Source organism: Thermobia domestica, chromosome 2 (genome assembly GCF_964235325.1).
Source record: "Thermobia domestica chromosome 2, izTheDome1.hap1.1, whole genome shotgun sequence".
Classification (NCBI taxonomy): Eukaryota; Metazoa; Arthropoda; class Insecta; order Zygentoma; family Lepismatidae; genus Thermobia; species Thermobia domestica.
Window position 1 is genome coordinate 287194293 of NC_137455.1, and position 21836 is coordinate 287216128.

The following is a 21836-nucleotide window of genomic DNA, read 5'->3' on the forward strand; positions in this document are numbered from 1 at the left end:
TAAACTAATCAATCATTCTAACGATTATTTAGATTCTGGAATTTGAACAAACTGTTAACTGTCAAAAGGTCAACAATTTTTTTTTCTCAAATAATCAGATAAAAAAGACGATAAAAAGAGCATCGAAGGTATGTTTTATTAATATTATCTTGACAATGTGAAAATGTTGTTTACATTGCACAGATAGAAGTCCACCTTGTTTTGAGAACCAAGGTCCGCAGTTCCATTGAACTCCGTTCACTTTCAATTACTTGGACTCTGCAAGGTCTCAAGTCCAAAGTATCTCAGTTACAGGCTGATTGTTAACGGTGTTAAAAGGCCGAAACAAAATTCTAGCAAAGAGCAACGAGAAGCTTCAGTTCATATACAAGTCGCGTGTGCGTTCTGTCACTTACAAGATCATTAGCGAATGAGCGAGACTCTAGTCATATAACGTCACGTGTTCCGGCATTCTGTATTTCTCTGCTACGCAACTCACATTATTATAGTTTCTACCTCGTTCCAAGGCAGTGGTGACTTTAGCGTTAAGTTCCTCATTGGACTTAGTCGTATCGACAAAATGCATACTATTGCTGCTGGTAAGATTTTTTTTTTTTTTTTTTTAATTGTGCATATTAGATTTACATGTTACATAGTATGATTTGTTTGTACAGACTATAACGTGTTCGCGATGATTTTTACAGATATTATAATTTCTTCATATTAAAATCGAAATTTATAGTAGCTTTGTGGAGACTCATTTGTCCGAGTCAGGCCCGTAGCTAAGGGGTGAGCCCCCAATGCAACCACTTTGTCCCCCAATGAAACTTTCAATTGTTTGCTTAGATAACTATATATTCAAAATATAAGCAGTGAAGAATGTAAAATGAACTCAATGTCAACAAGTTAGTACGCCCTTACTCCAGTCGTAGTATTCTCAAACGGACTTGTCGGAATTAAGCCTACAAGTTCAAACGCGTGACAAAATTTTTAATGCTTTCATATTCAATGTCGAAAATAGCATCTATGATCCTTCTCTGGGTACAGATAATAAACAAACAGACTATGAAACATAATAGGCGTTGGAAAACCACGATGGGTCAGTGGTAGAGCGCTCACCTCTGGCGCGTAGAGTCTCTGCTGCGATCTCAGCCAGGGGCGTACCCACGCGGGAGGTCCACCGGGTCTAGATCCCCCAGAATTTCGAAACTCGACATAAAATTGTACAGTTTATTAATAAAACTATACTTGTTTCCCAGAGAAATGATTGATGTACCTTCCAAGTTTGGTCGTATACATAATCTGTACTCCTAATTTTCCTATAAAAACAATATTCTTTTGTGAATATAGGTGGCAATCCTTAAAAAAATCCTTTTTATTTCCAGGTGTAGAATAAAACATGCTCGATACTACATAAAAGTATTGTCTGCTAGTCCTACATCCCGCCAAACTTTGGACCCTTTCCCCACAAACATTTCTGAGTGCGCCCTGCTCTCAGCTTCCGCCAAATGAACTTTGTGATGGGCAAACACCGTGTATGTGCGTTTTCTCAGTGTTCTCCCGTTTCTTCTCGCTTTCTTCATTCCAACATTTTGTTCACAATAATCATCATAATCTTCCGCCTTAATCTTGGTGCATAATCGTCGGGCGTTAAACTTAAGCACAAAAAAAAAAAAAAAAAAAAAAAAAAAAGATAAAGGGAGAAAAAAATAAAAAGATCGAGACAGGCTCTAGGTATATCTTTTCCCTAAAACATCGGATATCTCAGACTATCCTGAAAACATTTAATTTTAAAATTTCGCTTTCTGGTTTTATTAAACTAAGTTACTAACAATCTATACCTTAGTCGTAATAATAAGGAGTGAATTCAAGCCATTCCTATGAATTTATTGCCTTCATCATTACACACAATCTATTTTTTTAATCTTCTTAGAGGAAAAAAAAAATTTAGAATAGGTGTATTGAAAAAGTTTTTTTTTTTTAATGTTATGTACGTTATTGAAGAAAGAATAAAAGAGCGAAAGAATTTACATCATTTTCAATTCTTTGAAACGGAAAATACGTAATACTTGTCCTTCACAACAGAGTTTACATAATCCCTTCGAACTGAAAATTATTGTAGGCCGGAAGGAAGGAGGAGAATAACCAACTTTGTCAACACTGGCAAATTACGTATGTATATCTAATACACTAATTATTATTTTCGTACTTCTATTTTTATTAGATCACGCAAATATAACTTATGACATTGAAATGTTACTCCTGACGATAACTCTTGAACGGAGTGACTATCTCAGCCTAGTTCATTAATGGAGACAATCCATTATTATATTAACCAGGGCCGTAACTAATGGGGGCAGGAGAGCAACTGACCCCAGGGAAGTTCCCACCGTTTGAGGGGGCCCACTTTCAGACAAAATTTTCCTACTTCATATACGATACGAACATGAAATTAAATGAAGCATCAAACAGGTTCACTATATTACATAAACAAAACAGCACACGGAAGGTAAATAAAACAAAAATGAGTAATGGTAAAATAATAATAATAATAATAATAATAATAATAATAATAATAATAATAATAATAATAATAATAATAATAATAATAATAATAATAATAATAATAAAGTCTACTATTAGGGACCCTATAAATAATATTTATTCGTATGGCTTTGAAATTTGTCGATATTTGTCAATATTAATTAATTTGTCATGTATGGAACGGGGCCTGGGGCGTGCAGGAGGGCCCACAGGCTCCGTTGGGCCCCCAAAGAGTAAGAGAGAGATGGAAAGAAGGAACCTATTCTCGAATTTTGTGAGAGGGCTCAAAATAACATTTTCTAGGGTGCCCAAATATTAATGCTGCCCCCCGCCCCTTTAGAAAAATCTAAGTTACGCTGCTGACATAAACGGGTATGGCGACTTATGTTGTCCGTTACTTTACCCGAGAACTCTTGAACGACGATGAATTTCTCAATTCTTTTCTTGCAACAGATAGCTAGAGTAATTATATCGTCCCTGTTTATTAATGGAGTCAATCATAGGCGACGCCACAGTGGGTGCAGCGGGTGCAGCTGCACCCACATTAAGTTTGATTTTCAGATTTCCTACAAAAATCCTTTCTATTTAGTATATTTCTTGTTTGCAATGTTTGGATATATTTGAGTGACTTATTAAGTCTTTCATAAGTTATTTGCCGTCATACCATGTTTTTCTATTATTTTCGTTTGTCTGTTTTTTGGGATAAAACTTGGGGATTATTTTTGAGATCTTAAGGCTCAATAGTGCAGAGCGTTCTAGCAACAATGTTAGGATGTGTTGTCCCATCCTAGTCTGCACCCATATTACCAAAATCCTGGCGCCGCCTATGAAGTCAATCCGTTAACATGTTAAAAAGTAACGGTGACTGGCGTCTGTCCGTTACTCCATACGATAACACATGAACGAAAGCGATTTTGAATTCTCTATTTTTTAATAGATAGCTAGAGCGATTATCACGTCCAAGTTCGTTAACGAAGTGAATCCATTAACATTCTTACGGGTAACGGTAATTTTAACGGTGGATATCCATATCTCATTTTCTACTATTGAAATAAAAGCTGAAAGTGTTGCTCATATCTCCGTTAGATGACAGCACTCATCCTGTAACGGTTGACATCTACTGGATGAAATTGAAATTTCCAATGCGTGATCCTTTTTACTGGCTAGATCAGTTTATTTTATTTATTTGTTGCTTTCTATGTGTGATGGGAAACTGAAATACATTTTCTATGCACGTTCGGAAAATGATGTAGCTTTACCTACATAATAACTACTTATAAATATATTTTTTAAACTTAATCCTTTTATCATAATATTTTAAGAATTTAATCTATTGATTTCTATTATCGAGCGAAGGTATTTTATAGATGCCAGGATGACAGTTGAGAGATAATTTTGTACAGCTAACTTGAATTCACTTTATATTCTTAACTGTTTATTTCTTCTACACATACGAGGACGAGTCAAAAATGATGTATACTTTCCTTCTACAGCTGTTCAACATATACATAATTTTTTCTACATATAAACACCTCTCTTGTTAATGCACTTGGTCCAGTGGGTCAAAAGCTTGCGTATTCCTTCGAAGAAGGTGTTCGGTTGGTCGTGAAGCAACTTTTCCACCTTTTTGTGCACATCTAAGCCTGTGGGCAGAACCATATCTTGTATTCAGAAAACACACTTCCTGTTCGCTAGAGCCATCTCTCAAGTTCGCTAAATCTTGTCGTTCATGGTGGAGCTTAATGGTTCGTCTTTGTATATCTCATTCATCCTACTACTTTTAAACTTATCCATCCACGAAATAACGCGTCTACCCACTCTCTGATTGTCCCCATATTATTATAAAACGATACGATGAAATTTAACCCTTTTCATACCCTCCAATCAAAAAAATCAGATGACTGCTCGTTGTTTTTCTTTAGTGCAAACTGCTCGGCAAGCAGACATGTTGACACTGTAGTAGCCGGAAGGCAAATGATGCAATCGGGATCAATTGTTTGCAAATGTGACCACAGTTGTACCAACTCTAAGCAGGCATGTGCAGAAAGCAGTATAACGATTTTAAGGATGTATTATGTCACAAGTGTAGATACTTTTTACTCGCCCTCGTATTTATATATACAAAAAATGAAATGAAATATTTGAGTTTTACGTCCCACGGTTATGCCGGTTAGGCTAAAGGGGACGTTGATGATGAGTGATGAATGAAATGGTGGAATGAAAAAAATGGGAGGAAACGGGAGAACCCCGAGAAAACCCACGCACACGGTGTTTGTCCACCACAAAGTTCACTTGGCGGGGGCTGGGATCGAACCCGGGACCCCAAGCACTAGAGGTGAATATTTATATATACAAACAACTAGATGTTTCAAGGAGATGATGTTCGCAGAGAGGGTTGACTACTTCTAGCTACGAGCCTGTTAAGTACCAGGCAACTTAACATAAAGCCTTAGGAAATATATATTATTCTGGTGGTACTAATAATAGATATTTTACTGAAATAGGCTAAAAGTTACATTTTTCTATTATTTACGAGATTTTATTTGTTTGTTCGATTCTTTTTCTGAATGCGATAAACTAATTCATTAATGCAGTCATGTTCGTATTGTGCCATATGGAATAAAAAAGTTTTTATCTTGAAGCGGGCTGGAGGCAGTTATCCCCTCCTCGTACATACAGAAGTTATGGCACTGCCTTACCATAATCTGTCAAACCACCAAAAATTACACTGAATGTTTATGAACTTCTCTAATGCAGTAAAGTTAGATGTTATACTTAAAATACTATCTGAAGAAAAAACAAGATGAAACATTTAAAAAAAAATGCACAGATAAGAGGAAATAACGTTTTCGATAATATAAAATGCAGAAATTAAACTAAGATTGTAAAAGAATTGGATGCTTTTTATGGTTTCATATAATCCATTATAAGAATTTGCTCCCAATGTTTTTATAGTCTTGGATACATTTCTTCAGTTTACTCTACTGCAAACATTACTTTCCACTTTCATGTGCATTTTATGTATTTTTTAATACTCTATTATTGTTATTTTGTTTTACTTTTTGCTGTTTCTTCACGTTGAACACGTTCTTGTTTATCGTAGTTTTACAATCTGAAACGTAGCTCAGGGAATCTCCTGGATGTTATACTGTGCATACCAACTCTAGAGCATTTTGGTTGCATAACGGAATAGGATACATAGTAGAGAGCAATATTAATAACAGCTGATTTTGAAATCTTTGAATTTTATGTGTCACGGTTGTGTCGGCTAGGCTAAAGGGGACAGTGATGATGATAAATGAATGAAATGGTGGAATGAAGAAAGTGGGAGGAAACGGGAGAACCCCGAGGAAACCCACGCACACGGTGTTTATCCACCGGAAAGTTCACGTGGCGCGAGCTGGTACCGAACAGAAACCCCATATCCCAGAGGTGAACTCCTACCAATGAGCCACCGCGGCCCCCAACAACTAATTTTATAGTAAAATGATGAGCTATAGAGAAAATTATTTGAAAATGTCATCGATTAGTGTGGTTGGGTGGAGTTTAACGTCCCGTTCAGCGCCAAGGGTATATAAGATGCGGACCTGTAATTTAAGGTGGAATCCGAATCATTGCAATGCATTGTAATGTGTTCAAATTTTAAGATTCTCCCAACTGGAATTGAACTCGGGATCCCGTGCACCAAAGTCGTATGCGCTAGCCACAGGCATGTAGGCATCGAGTAGGCTTACCTCTAAGTAAGGAAGTGCATGAAATTAAGTTTCAAGATTTAAAACTAACAAGTTGCTGTAAAGGAACCTGATATAAAGCATTGTATTTAAAAAATGAGGAAGAGGAAGAAAGTATCAACCTATGTTCGTTGTAGCATATTTAGTCAACAAATAAAGCCTTTAGAAAGAAATAAAATAAGAGTTCCGTCATTGCAAAGTGTTCAAATAGACGGGTATTAGTTATGAGTCTGAGCTCTTAGTAGACTTATATGCGCGTTTGTATGAATACACCCATAATTTGAGAGTCAGTATCACGAGGAGGAAAGGTCTGGTTATCATCTCTTCAGTTCTTTGATTCCAACTCATACATGATAAAGGTCTTTTGTCGTAGTCTTCTCAACGAAAACAGTTCTTTTTTTATTTCAACTTTTTAACGACTCTCAGAACGGAACAACGAATGGTAACAATAGAGCTCTTATCACTTAATTTGTCCATAGCTCCCAGAAGGAGAGGACCAGCCATTGCTGCAACAAAGCCCTAGGAGAGAATATCTCGCACAACCAACCGACGTATCTAATCGTTCTCATTGTTAAATCTTCTCGCAAGAGGACCAAACTTTAACTGTTATATGTTCAAGACAACTTACTGTTTGCGAAGGGAAGGATAACACAAAAATCTTCTTCTGAATCGTATCCTCGATGCTTCTACACAGAGAGAAAGTTAGCATACGTCTTTTTTTCTAGCATCATAGCATCCGTTCGTAAGAAAAGTGGTTCATGTACATTTATCCTGGATGTGTGGTCGCAGGATCCATCCTCGGTTGGCATAGGCGCCCGAAGAAAATTTTGTAGGGGGGGGGGGGGCTCAAATCCCTGGTTGCTATATTACATTTGGTATTTTTTTTATTTGCATTAGGAAAATCTTAAGAAATTTAATGCATTTTCGTGAGCCAGGGGGGACTCGGGCGCCCATGACGGTTGGGATACTTATGTTTAAAGCAAACATGAGTAGTGGTTCAGATCCCACTTTAAAGATCACACATCGTAAATTAATTCTTTGACATGGGTGGTTTTCATTACTAATATCTGCTATTTCGTTCATTGAAGTAGATCCTCAATTGTCTTCACAACATTAGGTAAACGCCGTCATTCCATCACTGTTTGCTTTTCCTTAATGATCATAGACGTAACTAGGCTAGTTGTCGCCCGGAAAAAACTCACCTTAGCGCCTCCCCCCCCCCCTTCCCCGATCAACCAAACCGAAACGCTCTCCGACTACACCTGATATTTTCTCTATTCCATCTTTTCTTCAAGTGGTAAAGCTTTATTTCAAAATTTGCACATAATTTAATTTTTAGTACAAGATAAAACACCAAACAAAACTGGTATTTGATTGCTAAATAATCTGAGAGTAGCATGCTTGACATATTCTTATAGTTTTATCATAATAAAACTGCAAGTCACAATGTTTTTGGAATTATATCGGGATGTGTATATATGTAGAATGAATCAACGATCTGTTGCTTTAGAATAGAATGTTTAATTTTCCAAATCTCTTACATCGATGTAAGTTAAATGAATACACAAAAAGCTGGGGATAAAATTTAACTTTGCGGGCTCTTTTGGCTGGAAAGGTTTTTACAATGTTCTCAAAAGATAGCTTTGAAGCTAACATATATTCTATGGACATGATCCTAATTTTGGCGAGTCTTTGCTGTCCTAAAGTTTCTGAGATATTTTTTATGATCTTTAGTTTGCTAAAACTCCTTTCCTTGCCTTATGGTGAAAATAAATATTTGCTCAGTTTTGCACCCCCCAATCCGGCACTCCTCTTAGTTACGTCACTGTTAACGATCACCCAATCAAGTTCTGATCAAACTCAGAGGAATAATTATCTACAACTCTTTTTTTTTTTTAATGAATTTGATATTAAATAAATTTAACGGAACTAAAATTGCTGGTGCTACAGTTCACGATAACCTAATGACCGACCAGATGACATATTCGTTCGGATCAGTGTTTCGTAAATGTGTTCCGCGGAACACAAGTAGTCCTCGGACCTATTCCCTTGTGGTCTTCTTAAATTGAATATTAGCTACAAAATAATAAATAAATAAATAAATAAAAAGATCGAAAAGATAAAAGTTCAAGTACATTGTATATCACACACTGCAGTTGAGAACCTCAAATGGTTCTCGATTACATAAACAATATAATACAATTTGATAAGGTAAACATTATACCACAAATTTTAATAGATTATCTGAATATTTGTAGTTTTAAAAAATACATATTCTTGATAATCTTCAATTACTTAAAACAAATTAATATTTATTTTCTTCTATTAATAATATTATAAAATTAACGGAATTAAAAGAAAGAAATCTGTTTTACGTCGCATAGTTATGCCAGTTAGACTAAAGGACATGGTGATGTTGAGAAATGAATGAAATGGTGGAATGAAGAAAATGGAAGGAAACGGGAGATCCTCGAGGAAACCCACGCACACCGTGTTTGTCCGCCGGAAAGTTCACTTAGCGCGAGCTGGGATCAAACAAGGTATTCCATACACCAGAGATGAACGCTCTACCACTGACAGGGGAAGAGAGGGAGATTATATATCGAAGTAGAAGATGGTTTATACACCAATCGAAAGCATTAATGATACCTATTACGAAACTATAAGAAAAAATTTCCGAATGTATATACTGTGAGACTTACATGAATATACAGGGTGTCCAGAAAGTCCGATGCCACCCCTAGAAATCGCAAACGGTGAGACAGATGCCAAAACAGGAAAACATGTATTTGATCATTTTAAAAGTACAACGTATCAAAGCAGTAAGTGTTGTCCCAGGGCCACCAACAGGGTCCCAGGCGGGGTCCAACTCAAAAATTGCAAATGATAAGGGGTCAAGGAGCATATCATTGAAAAGCTGTTGGGAAATGAAGAAGACGGAACAGGTCTCGACTATCTACTAAAATTAAAATTACCGCAAAATGGCGGCCGGTCAAAATGTCAGCGAAAACGTCATTGTAAAGTTTATTGCCACCCCAAGAAACCTGAAACGGCGAGACAGATGTCAAAATATGAAAGCACGTGTGTCATCATTTCAAAAGTACAATGATTGAAAGTAAAAATATTTGTCCCAGGGTCCTTCGCAGAATTCCAGACGGGGTCCCATTCAAAATTTTCAAGTGGAAAGAGGGGTCAAGTAGCATGTCGTTGGAAATCTCTTGGGAAATGAAAAAGACGGAGCACTTCTGTACCCTCTAAAATCACCCTGTGCAAAATAGTGGCCGGTCAAAATGTACATCCTCATTTCGATTCTCCGAGCGCATTCGCTTTCAATTTTGAAATCGGCAATTGCTGTCATTGTGAAACATTTGCACGTATTCGCTGTTCCTGGTGCAAGAAAATGTTTTGTTTGAATCAGTTTACACTTGATAATCCAGACAACGAACATAAGTACCATTATTGCACATTATATATTAACTAGTCAGTTCTGTACTCAAAGATGCCAAATGGTATTTCTTTTCTCTTCTTAATTTTCTTTTATTTTATAATATTTCTTTATTTTTTGCTTTATTTTTTATTTTATTTATTTATTTATTTTGTGCTTATTATTGTTCCCAAACACCAGAACCAAAGAGCAGGGCATTTTCTTTCTTTTCGATGAACACAAGAATTAAAGTGAAAACAAACTAAAACCCGCCTGCCTAAAGAAGAATTAAAACCCAAGATATTTGCACAGTGTTTTCGTAGAGCGTCCAAACTTGTTCCATCTGTTTTTATATAACAATAGCTTTCAAACGATATGCTACTTGACCCCCTTGCCACTTGAAAATTTTGATTAGGACCCCGTCTGTGACCCTGCGGAGGACCCCGGGACAACTATTTTTACTTTCAATCATTGTACTTTTGAAATGATGACACACATACTTTCATATTTTTCATATTTTGATATCTGTCTCACCGTTTCAGGTTTCTTGGGGTGGCAATAGACTTTACAATGACGTTTTTGCTGACATTTTGACCGCCGCCATTTTGTGGTAATTTTAATTTTAGTAGATAGCCGAGACCTGTTCCATCTTCATTTCCCAACAGCTTTTCAATGATATGCTCCTTGACCCCTTACCATTTGCAATTTTTGAGTTGGACCCCGCCTGGGACCCTGTTGGTGGCCCCGGGACAACACTTATTGCTTTGATCGTTGTACCTCGGCCTCCAGGGAATTTAATTATTATTATTTTAAAGTTATAAAAATACTGGTACAATATGCTCAAAACAAGTATATATAAACTTGCTTTTGAAGGTTACAAGAGTAGGGCCGTTCCATAACCTTCTAACTAATGAATACGACCCTCACCGAGAAACGTTGGTTTGGGTCGTTTATGATGTGCACACTGTTTCTAATTTTTTAGATGGAGTTAACTATGTTGATTGAATTTATTCAAGTGCGGCTTTCCAACTGTCTCGCGGTGCAACTTAGAAAAATTAAGTGTCCCTTTGAGACCATTCGGATACACAGAAGCGCTTTTGTGTTTGTCGTAATAAATTAGACTCTTTTGCAACTCAGGGAATGAAAATAGGAACTTTATTTTTCCACAGATCGAAATTACGACATATGTCTATATGTAATAGTCAACACCATGAAACCAATGTCCGTAATATTCGTTACAGAGAAGTTTCACAAATTTACATTACTCCCCGCTCACCAGGTAATTATATGGAGTATACAGTTAACGCATTAGTTAGACCAATAGCTAATCAGGGGTGGATGTAAATATTGAAAAGGCGCCATGAGAAGGGCGGTGATAAAGATATTGGGAGGCAGAACGCCATACCAATTTGTGAGAGAGAAAGAATATTATGTCATTTATAGATATTTGTTGTTATACACATCTCTTAATAACTATAGCCAGATATGATTTTATCTACAACATAAGATATTTCTTCAAAATAAAGATACGTGAAAAAGCGAAGTCTTGTTTTAGTCTAATGTTTGATTGCAAAAGACAACCGTAGCGCCACAAAAAATATGGCTGTAACTTCAGGTTAGTCAACCTTACATGCACCTTAAAAGTTATTAGCAAAAAGAATTCAGAAAGTAGACGAATTATTTTGTATACTATTCTAGAAGAAATCATGTAAATATTTGAGGGAAACGTATTAATTTTATATTCGCTATTAAATACATTTTTAAATGGCGCCATAAAGGGGTATACCTGGCATTTACCGGTTGAACAGCGGTGGTCGTAAATGTAAATGAAGGCTAACATCGAAGTACTGTACTCAATTTCGAACTACTGAGGCAATTTTCGAAACAGGTTCAGAGGGGAAATATTTCTCGTTGAAATTTTTATCGTAAAACTATCGACATTTGTTCTTTATCTTCGAAGTTGCTGGGGAAATACAAGTAGAAAGAGAAGTGAATTTGTCAGGGACAGGAAAACATTCTACACAGCTTCGTTACCCTTCCCAGAGGCGGAAATGAGGGGGAAGTGAGAGGCCCTGGTTCTCAATAATGTCGTCAAGATAAGAAACACCTTGAATCCAATTCATTTTTTTTTTTTTTTACCTCTACAAATAAAATAATTGAACAAAATATGTATGTATAATGACTCGTTATTTTAGTGATACATATTTTTAAAATCTTGGAGTAGCAGAACTATTTGGTTTGTAGAGTGACTTTCCCAACCTCGACTCTAGATCTTATGCTAAGGTTTCATGAATAGAACTTACGTGTATTTTTTAAAACATACTTATATTAAAGAATATTTCCGATAAATACAGTATTTTATTGAAGTAATCGATTATCTTGATTTTGTTTAGTTGTTGTTTGTTTCTGAATGCGAAGCTGGGGCTTTAGTTCGACTCCCACGAAATTTGCTTCCGCTGATTTCTGTTCTCCGTGACGTAGTTCGATTTGATTGTATCTATTTCTCGACGGTCCCCTTAGTTCTGGAATTCCATTTCCACTCCTGGCCAGTGGTCGAAGTAAGATGGTATGCGGTGGTATGCCATACCGTATCTGGTTTTTAGTGATTAAGACAATATTTAAATAGCCGGTATGTTGAGTCAAAATCATAATAAAACATACCGCCTGTGCTTTTTTTTTTCACTTCCATCACTGCTCCTGGCCATTCCATTGGCTCTTCATGATTGTTTTTGTTCATTGGTTCGACATATCGTAGGTTTACGACAAACACATTTTGTGGGGAAGTGTTCCAGACTTATTTTCAAGTTGCAGAAAGTATTTTCCGTGAAAAATAGCATGAAGTGAGAAACAATTATGTCAGTTATGAAGAGATTAGTAACACTTTGGAAAATAATAATAATAATAATAATAATAATAATAATAATAATAATAATAATAATAATAATAATAATAATAGTAATAATAATAGTAAAGACTGGTCGTGATCATCTCTGAAAGTGTCCCCGAAAGGAAGAGTACTGTCCCATAATAATAATAATAATAATAATAATAATATATATATATATATATATATATATATATATATATATATATATATATATATATATTTTTTTTTTTTTTTTGCCGGAACAAGAAATCTGTCCATATCATAGAAAGATCCGTTAAGTAAGGTTTTACTGTATACAAAAATGTAGCAGTTACTTTGATTCTATGTTAGTGTTCCGAGGGTTTAAATGGTTTCTGTTTTCTTTCCGCCATAATCTCCAAGGCAGACGGAGTAAAAAATGTCAGTTTGGGCAAGGTCAGCGCTTTGAACATACTTTCTTCTTCTCTTTCTTTTTTCTTTTATTTATTTATTTTATTTTATTTACAGAATTAAAAGTTGAAGATATTTTTATCCAAAAAATCGCTCCTATTTACACAGTGAAAATAGTCGAAAACTACTTCCGTTTGAAGAACAAATAGTTATTAATTTCATCGAATATTTTCTTAAAGAAGCAATGAAAGATCGTCGTGTTAGAGATAAACAGTTGTGCACTCCTCATCATTACCACAAACAACGTAACTATCCATTTTCACTTCTAGCTATTTCTTCTTTCCTCCAGTTGCAGCAAAAGTAATTTTCAAGATCATTAAAAACTTGTTCCAATGACCTTAAGGGAAGGGGGGAGAACCGAGTAAAACATGCGAAAGATGTAGCCCTTGACCTGTACCTTGTGCGAAGAAGTTCATTCATTTCCCCTTCTGCCTTTTTTATTTCATTGTATTTACTTTGAAAAAGAAGAAAAAGATCCATTGAAACAGCTGGTTTTTAGACATCTTGATGACAGAAGAGAAAGTCAAGGTCAAAATGACAATTTATTATATAATAATAGTGAATTGACTATGATTATATAAGGAACTATTAGAACATACTTAAGGGCATTGGGAACAAGAGTTTTAAAAGTTTCATGGAAAAACCGAAAATAAATGAACAATAAAAGAAAATGATCTCTTTTAACACCACTAGATGTACTCCTGTCGTCTTATATTCAGTGGCGTATTTAGGCAGGCTATTGGGCTCAAGTTCTCCACCCCCCACTCCGAAATTGTTAGCATTTCGCATTCCACGTACAACAATAATCTTTCTTACCATTTCTAAGAATGTCATTGACTTTCCATTTTCTTATGCTCTTTGTTCAGAAATAATGCTGTGTTTGTCAAATTTCATTGCATGTAAGAACTGCGTTCTTTTTTCTTTCTTTTGCCCATTCTTCTCTTCTGTTTCTTTTTCTTAGTTGTTACTTTCTTTCGTTTCTCCTATTATACTTTCGATCGTTGTTAGTTATGATTTAAGTCGGCCGTCGTCTGTAACACCAAAACTAAGAGGAGCTGATAAGCAAAAATGGTGTTTCACACCAATTTGCACAGATATCAATATAATGGGACTTTAGTTTTATAGCAAAGGAATATTTACATCGTCTAGTTATAAAGAAAGATAAATGTTTGAATTGAAGAAAATCAAGAGGGGGGGGGGGATAAGTAGCCAGGGAAATTAGGTAGGCCAAGAGAATGCTTCCGTTTTCTTCTATGAATAGAATAAAAAGATAAGAGTCTCTGCTAAATTTTGTTATCATATCACATAAGATTCACCAGTCTGCAATTCTTGCCGTTAAAACTTCAATTTATGCATAAATTAAAATATATTTAATTCTCAAACTCAGGTGGGCAATTTCTTCCGCTGCTTCCCCGTGTTGTGCATAGCCCTCCGAAACAAAATCCTAAATACGCCACTGCTTATATTGTATCAAATATTTCTCAAATTAAACATTTAACGTATGCAATGCCAAGTTGTACTAGTACTCAATGTTCAGGTAGCATTCAGAAATGTGGTACTAGTCATGACCTTAGATACGGGATGGTCAGGGCCAGAGTGAACCTACTTGCTCCCACTTTCAGACTTCTGATACTTTCAACTCTTTCTGTAGGTAAATATATCTTCAAAAAAATAGGCAGTCAAGAAACTCATACCTTATTTAGTTGCAAAGAAAAGCAAATTTGATTTGGTCGTAGGGCAAAGTAGAGAACCAAATTTAAAATTTTAGTACTTCAGGTTCATTTTTTTCTTCGAGAAAAGCAATGAGTCTGAATTTTTTTTTTAATTTTAGTTTTATTTTATATATTTTACTTGATCCCTCCGATTACACAGTAATCATGAAGGTTTCTGTCCTTATTGACTTGACAACGATTTCTTGCATTGCTGAAGGAGAGTTATTTGTTGTGTTCAGAAATTTAAGCGTTTTGTCGATAACAGAATTCCATTTGTTGTGTTAGTCTAGATGCTTTAGTTTTCTTTGTCCTCTGTCATGAATGATGATTTTGTTCTTCTTCATACTTTATATCAATTCGATGAAATTAGAAGTTCAATTTGAAACCACTTTTCACTTTTCAAAAGCTGTTAAAATTATGTGAAACTGTGTTAATTGTTAACTATATTTCAAATGTTTTTTGCTTCTACATAAATCATTAAGGAATTTCATTTTTCATAATAATACCATTTATTTACTAAAAGATAATGAATGTAAGTTGAACTCAAGTTACCTTGCCCAAAAATTATCTTGACTTCTTGTCTTAGCGTTCTAGATACGAACCTGGCACAAGTTTTAAAATTAAATACATTCAGCATTACTATAAAGAAAACAACTAAACGGGTAGCAGCACCACACGCGTAGATAGACATTGCAGTGACAGATGACGGATCCATTGCTGACAGAGTGGTGGTGCGTTGGAGTAGGCGCTAAGGCGCGCACGCCACTAGCGTAACTAAGGATGGATAGATTCCGCGCAAAATTGCCAAAAGGTTCCATTCCTTTTACCTTCATAAAGGTATGTAGGATTTATATAGCAATAGAAAACTTTTTTTTTTTTTAACCTCCCATGTTCCATCTAGTCAAGTACCACTTTTTACATTATTAAAAATGCACATAATGGTAATAATAATAATCCCAGACTGATTTTCTTCTTATTGTTACGAAGAAATAAGGTAAATTCCCTCTTAGCTGAATTCCCTCTAACTAACTCTATGGCCTATGGAACCAGGAGGTTCAATGCCGCGTTCACAAAAGCTCTCTACTGACTTCTATCCTTAGTTAACTGCATCCAGTTTCTACTTTGTATTCCTATTTCTGCGAGATCCATCTTAATATTGTCCTCCCATCTGCACCTAGGTCTTCCTAATGGTCGTTTTCCGATTGGTCTTCCAGTCAAGACTTTAAAAGCGTTTCTACTTTCTTCCATTCTAGCTACATGACCTGCCGACCTAAGCCTCCTAGACTTGACGACCCTAACAATGTTGGGTAAACTGTATAAATTATGTAGTTCCTCGTTATGAAGTTTCCGCCATTCCCCATTCCCGTTCCTCTTGCGTCCGAATATTCGTCTCAGGATCTTGTTCTCAAATACTTTCTGTCTATGTTCTTCCCTCAGTGTAAGCGACCATGTTTCGCAACCATACAGAACAACAGGCATGATTATCGATTTATATATTTTAAGCTTCAAATTCCTCGACAGAATTCGCGACGACAAGAGATTTTGAACCGAATAGTAACACGAATTCCATGCTTTTAGTCGACATTTAATTTCTTCGTGAATATGATTTTCGTCTGTTAATATTGATCCTAGATATTTGAAACTATCCACTTTATCAAAAGTATTAATTAATATTTTAACGCATCCATAATTTGCTGTATTACGGTCCCGACGCACTTCCATGTATTTAGCTTTATCTGCATTTACTTCTAAACCCATGTCCCTGCAAGCGTTTAATAAGATCTCTGCATTTCTTCCTATTGTTCTCCTATCATCCCCTATTAAATTTACATCATCAGCATATGCCATAACCTGGTAAATACCGTTCAACTCTAGGCTCTGGATGTTATCTTTGATTTTCCTTATAGCGTATTCCAGAACAAAGTTAAATAATAATGGCGACAACGCATCTCCTTGTTTCAGGCCATTTTCGACGTGAAAGCTCGTGGACAAAAATTTTCCTACCCGGACTTTACTTTGGGATTCATTTAAACATTTCTTAATTAATCTAATTAGCTTTCTCGGTTTTCCAAGTTCTGTAAGAACGTTGTATAATGTTTCTCTCCTAACCGAGTCGTACGCCTTTCTAAAATCAATAAATAGTTGATGTACCGGGGTATTGTATTCCCACTTTTTTTTTTTCGAGTATTTGGTCGATAGTTGATCGATTTCGTATAAATCCGCACTGATAATCTCCAATAATTTCATCTGCGTATGGGGTCAATGTTGCTGATAGAATATTTGAAAGGATTTTATAGGATGTTGACAGAAGAGAAATGCCTCGATAAGTATTACAGTCAGTTTTGTCGCCTTTCTTGTAAATTGGAACAAAGATTGATTCTTTCCCCTCTTGTGGCAATTCTTCCTTGTTGCAGATAAGGAGGATGAGTTTGTGTATCTTGTTCCGCAATTTTTCGCCTCCAGCTAAAATTAACTCAGCCGGAATTTCATCTACACCCGGAGATTTGTTTCTTTAATTTCTTTATAGCGGTTTCTACTTCTATTCGGTTGGGTTCTGGAATATACGGTTCTGTGGTGTGTATCTCCTTTTCTCCACGCACACTAGTTTTTGGTTGCTTGTTAAGCAAATCGTCAAAGAAATCTTTCCATCTATTTAAGATGCTATCCGTATCAGTGAGTATTGTACCGTGAGATTTCTTTAAAATATAAGCACGAGGTTGATAGCCTTTCTTAAATTCGCTGATCCCCTTATACATGTCCCGGATGTTTTTATTTTTACTATTATCTTCAACTTCCTTAATTTTAGCTTTCAACAAATCGCATTTCTTTGTTCTAAAAGTTTTGGAAGTTTCCCGCCTGGTATCTGCGAAATTTTGTTTAGTTATTTCATTCGGATTTTGTAACCAGCATAATTTTGCGTTTTCTCTTCTCTGCTAGTTTAATGCATTATTGCTCTCTTAGCTGAATATTATTGAACATTGTTAAATCCTTTCTGTTTACAATGTATTATTCCAGTCTCTACCTAGGTGTACAGTGTTCACAATAAATTAAATGGCGTTTGTAGAACTAACCCGAAAATACACTGTTCGTCATTTAAAATCCATTACTTAAAAAGGAGACAATGTAGGAAGTCCAAACATCCAAAATATTTAGACCATAGAAGGATAAACAATTTATTAGCATGGAAGGATAGACAATTGATTTGCACGACAGCGCCGTGAAGTGGCACTGGCGTCGGATTTCCATTTAGTTACAACAAGCGGAGGGTGGCCAGAGAGGCACAGTTCAGTGTTGGTGTGACCATAAAGTCAAAAGATACCTTACCGTCTAATGTGGCAGACCTTCCAGTAGGTTTCAGCCTTTGATCGCGGAGAAATATTGGCGTATCGCGATTGTGGTTTATTCTTCGGCGAAATTGGGGCTTATATTACCTGCATAAGGAATAGATGGGCCCACGAAGGCACTACGCAGAGACACGCCGGATTCCAATGGCCGCGTGATACCTCAGACGACTCGTGTGTATAACTCTGGCAGATTGGAAACTACATCTCGCACACAAGCGAGAGCACTAGAACCTGTTGTACAACCCCATGTCCCCACAAACGGTTCTACGACGTCTAGCAGAGCAGAGCATATCTGCATGGCGTCCATTGCTACAGCTTGCTCTGACTGCACAGCATGGTATGGGAGAGGACAATGGTGTTATCACTATCGCGCATGAGGAGATGAATGTCATGACATCCTATTTTCAGACAAATACTGCTTCTGTCTGCAGCATCGTGATGGCCACATCAGTATCTGGCACTCCCATGAGACAAGGCTGGTCAATGCCTGTATTTTGTTTTACCACGTCGGTCCGGGACTGATTGTTATGATGTGGTGTGTTACTGGATTCCGCACGGTCCTTTCAGTGCATGTCCTGCAAGGACTACATTCCAGGAGGATAACACGTACCCCTATGTTGCACGTACTGTCCTACACTTCCTGGTTGGACACAATGTTTCTCTGAATCCTTGGCCGGCGTGTTTGTCTAATCTCTCGCCGATTACGTGTGGGCGATGGTTGTACAACGCCTCTCATACTTCCGAACTTGACTAGTTTCAATCGTTTCGAAGATGGCATGGATTGCCATACCCTAGGAGGACAATTAAGAGCTTATTCTCTCCATGCATCGTCATGTTGCATTCATTCTGACTAGGGATGCGAACGAGACAAAATTTATCGCTGTCTCGACTCGAAAATGTGCTGTAAAGTGATGTCTCGACTCGAAAAATATATATTTTTCTATTGGAAGAGCTGTGTCTCGACTGGAATTTTGTCAGGAAAATCCTGTCTCGACTCGTCTCGTGCGCATTCCTAGTTCTGACTCCCATGACGGATTCATAGGTTACTGACTGTCGCCAGCTCTGCTCCATTGTCACTACGTTGTGACACGTCACATAGAGCGGTAAGTATTGTTCTTGCTATTTGCACCTTCAGGTTTCTAATTGCCAACGTTAGCGCTGTTATCTTGTCTCCTTAGTGTTTCATTTCTTATTTCAATTAGTGTATTAGATGATTACATAACAGTATTGAGGAAAAAGTGTGAGATAATATGAAACCTAAAAAGTTGATTTTAACATTTTAGACTATATCATAAAGTGGATCTCCTTTTGTTGTGACCCCCTCGCATTGTGGGCACTGAGGGCTTGTTGGTTGCGTGCACCACTCCGCGCAGCCCCCTTCTCAAGGGAAAACATGATATTATTGTGTTATTTCAAGAAGGCAAGCCTACAAGAGTATTTTTTCTGTCAATATATTAGACCGACAATCTGCTGTCAATGTATGGTTAGTAGAAACTAGCTAATACCACAAAATTCTACAACGGGTAGTGTTTTCTCTACGAACTTCCCATTCTTTTGTTCAAGAATGAAACGATACAAACCGTCAGAGGCCAAAGGTATAACCTGCACAATATATATATATATATATATATATATATATATATATATATATATATATATATATATATATATATATATATATATATATATATATATATATATACACTATGGCCCAAAAGTAGGTATAAACCCTTGCATTGATCAAGTATAACTTTCTAGTTCATGGGTTTATTTGCTTCGGTTCTTCCGAGCTTAAGATGTAGGTAAAAACACATTGAGAACAAATAATAAAGAAATTAAGTTACCTGATGGATAACAATAAGAAATGATATAAAATGCAGTACGGTACTGTAGACCTACTTTTGGGCCATCTTGTATACAAGAATTGTTCGACACGTCTTTCTGTGATGATGCGCCTCGGCACCGAAGTGAATAAACATAAACCTTCGCAGATTGTCCAGATATATTAATTTTTTTAAAAAAATAATAACAGCAATCAGTTTCAAGTTGAGTTATATAAATGTTCTATTTAAGCTGAATATGGTCTATCGATGTTTCATCTTTGGACGATAAAAATTAAAGATTAAGAGGTTGATCAGGTGACCATCACATAATATCTCATTAACCGTATTATGGGGTGCACCGACATTGCGCAAATTTTCCCACGCTTATCTGTTGACACAGATAAAGCCTTAATGAGCAGGCAACAAAATTGGAAATTGCGAAAAAAATCTTGTGCAACGTTGCCATCATTACCATAAGTATATCGACTAATAAAAACAGTCACCAAAATGCAAGTCGTTTTAACAAAAAAAAAATACAAAGTAATGGATAACAATAGCATTTTCAGTCATCTATATTATATGTGTGCAATGGCGTCGTTAGAGAGGGTGACTGGGGAATGTGTCCCAGTCATTCATTTTCCGTATCATATCTAACTGTAAGATTAAAACTGTAAGAATATAGTTATTGAAAGCAAATAGTTTTGAAATACTGTAAGGAAAACAAACATATATAAAATAAACAATATATATAAATATTTCTAGAAGTTCTCTTGAAATATCGTGAACAGACGTTCGACCAATCAGAAATAAAGATTTGTCTATATCTTCCAGTTTTGGCCAATCAGAAACAAGCACTTGTATACATATTTCAGGTGTGTCTACCACATATCTTAATAACTATCCTTTCACCTTTCTATAAATGATACTTAGATTTGCATTTGCGTCTTAGTTGTTCTTAGGTGCTGTGAGAAACATTTGTTATATATTACCTAGGTATTATCGTATAAATTGTTACAAGAATGAGTGGTCAGTGTATTAGAGATAAATAGGGCCCCTTGGCAAGAAAGCTCGCCCCCTTGAGTGATGCAGCAACTTATATCTACGTGTACCTCCTACATGCAGTTAGAATTCTAAAGCAGCATGTCGAATGTTGTGTCTCGCCGCGGTTTTCAACGAACTTGTGCACTCTCCCAAATGTCACCAGCAACTGTATGTCAGACCTCCTCAGGTTCTGTTAAAACCCCGAACGAATTGCGGATATAATAAACCAATAATAGAACAAGCCAATGAGGAACGAGAATCACAACGAGCCAATCAGGATCGAGAATTAATCGCAAGTTTTAGTGAGGAGGGTAATATAAACAGGAAGCAATAAACTGGAGAAACATAAGTGAAACTTTCAGAATGGAGTTTACATTGACGAAAACAGAAAAAGGTGTACCTTGTGTATTAATGGGAGGCTTTAAGTATCGTTTCTTTCGCCAAGGAAAAAAAGGCTCAAATTGGAGGTAAGTTAATGTAGTACATAATTTTTGCATGTATATAAGCCTATAGCTTGCTAAGTTATGCAAAGCCTACATTAGTATTTTCAGTAGTCAGCTTGACCTATATTTTAGTAAGTTCTGTAAGCCTATATTAGTATTTATGCTAGTCAATAGGATCCATATATACTTTGTTAAAAGATGTAACACACTATTAGTATTAATGTCGGGAAGTTGGACCTATATTTTGTTAAGTGATGTAACCTATATTAATATTTATGCCATTCAGTTGCTTCTATACTTTGTTAAGTAATGGAAAGTTACATTAATATCCATGTCAGTCAGTTGGGTCTATATTTTGTTAAAATATGTGTCTAGTCCCTATTTTAATATTTATGCCAGGCAATTTGTCCTATACTTTCGTAAGTGAATAAGTAAGCCTGCATTAGTATTTATGTCAGTCAATTGGACCTATACTTTGT

The 21836-nt window shown here is 36.2% G+C and overlaps 1 protein-coding gene across 1 annotated transcript in view; it reads left to right on the plus strand.

The window, feature by feature from the left end:
• Positions 1-328: 328 nt before the first annotated feature.
• The window catches only part of LOC145678546 (pfs47 receptor-like), a 58087-nt gene continuing 36579 nt past the window's right edge, over positions 329-21836 (plus strand). The window contains exon 1 of the mRNA XM_081748826.1: positions 329-578. Coding sequence (XP_081604952.1) covers positions 560-578 — 19 coding nt within the window. The 5' untranslated portion in view covers positions 329-559. The remainder of the gene's footprint in view (positions 579-21836) is intronic.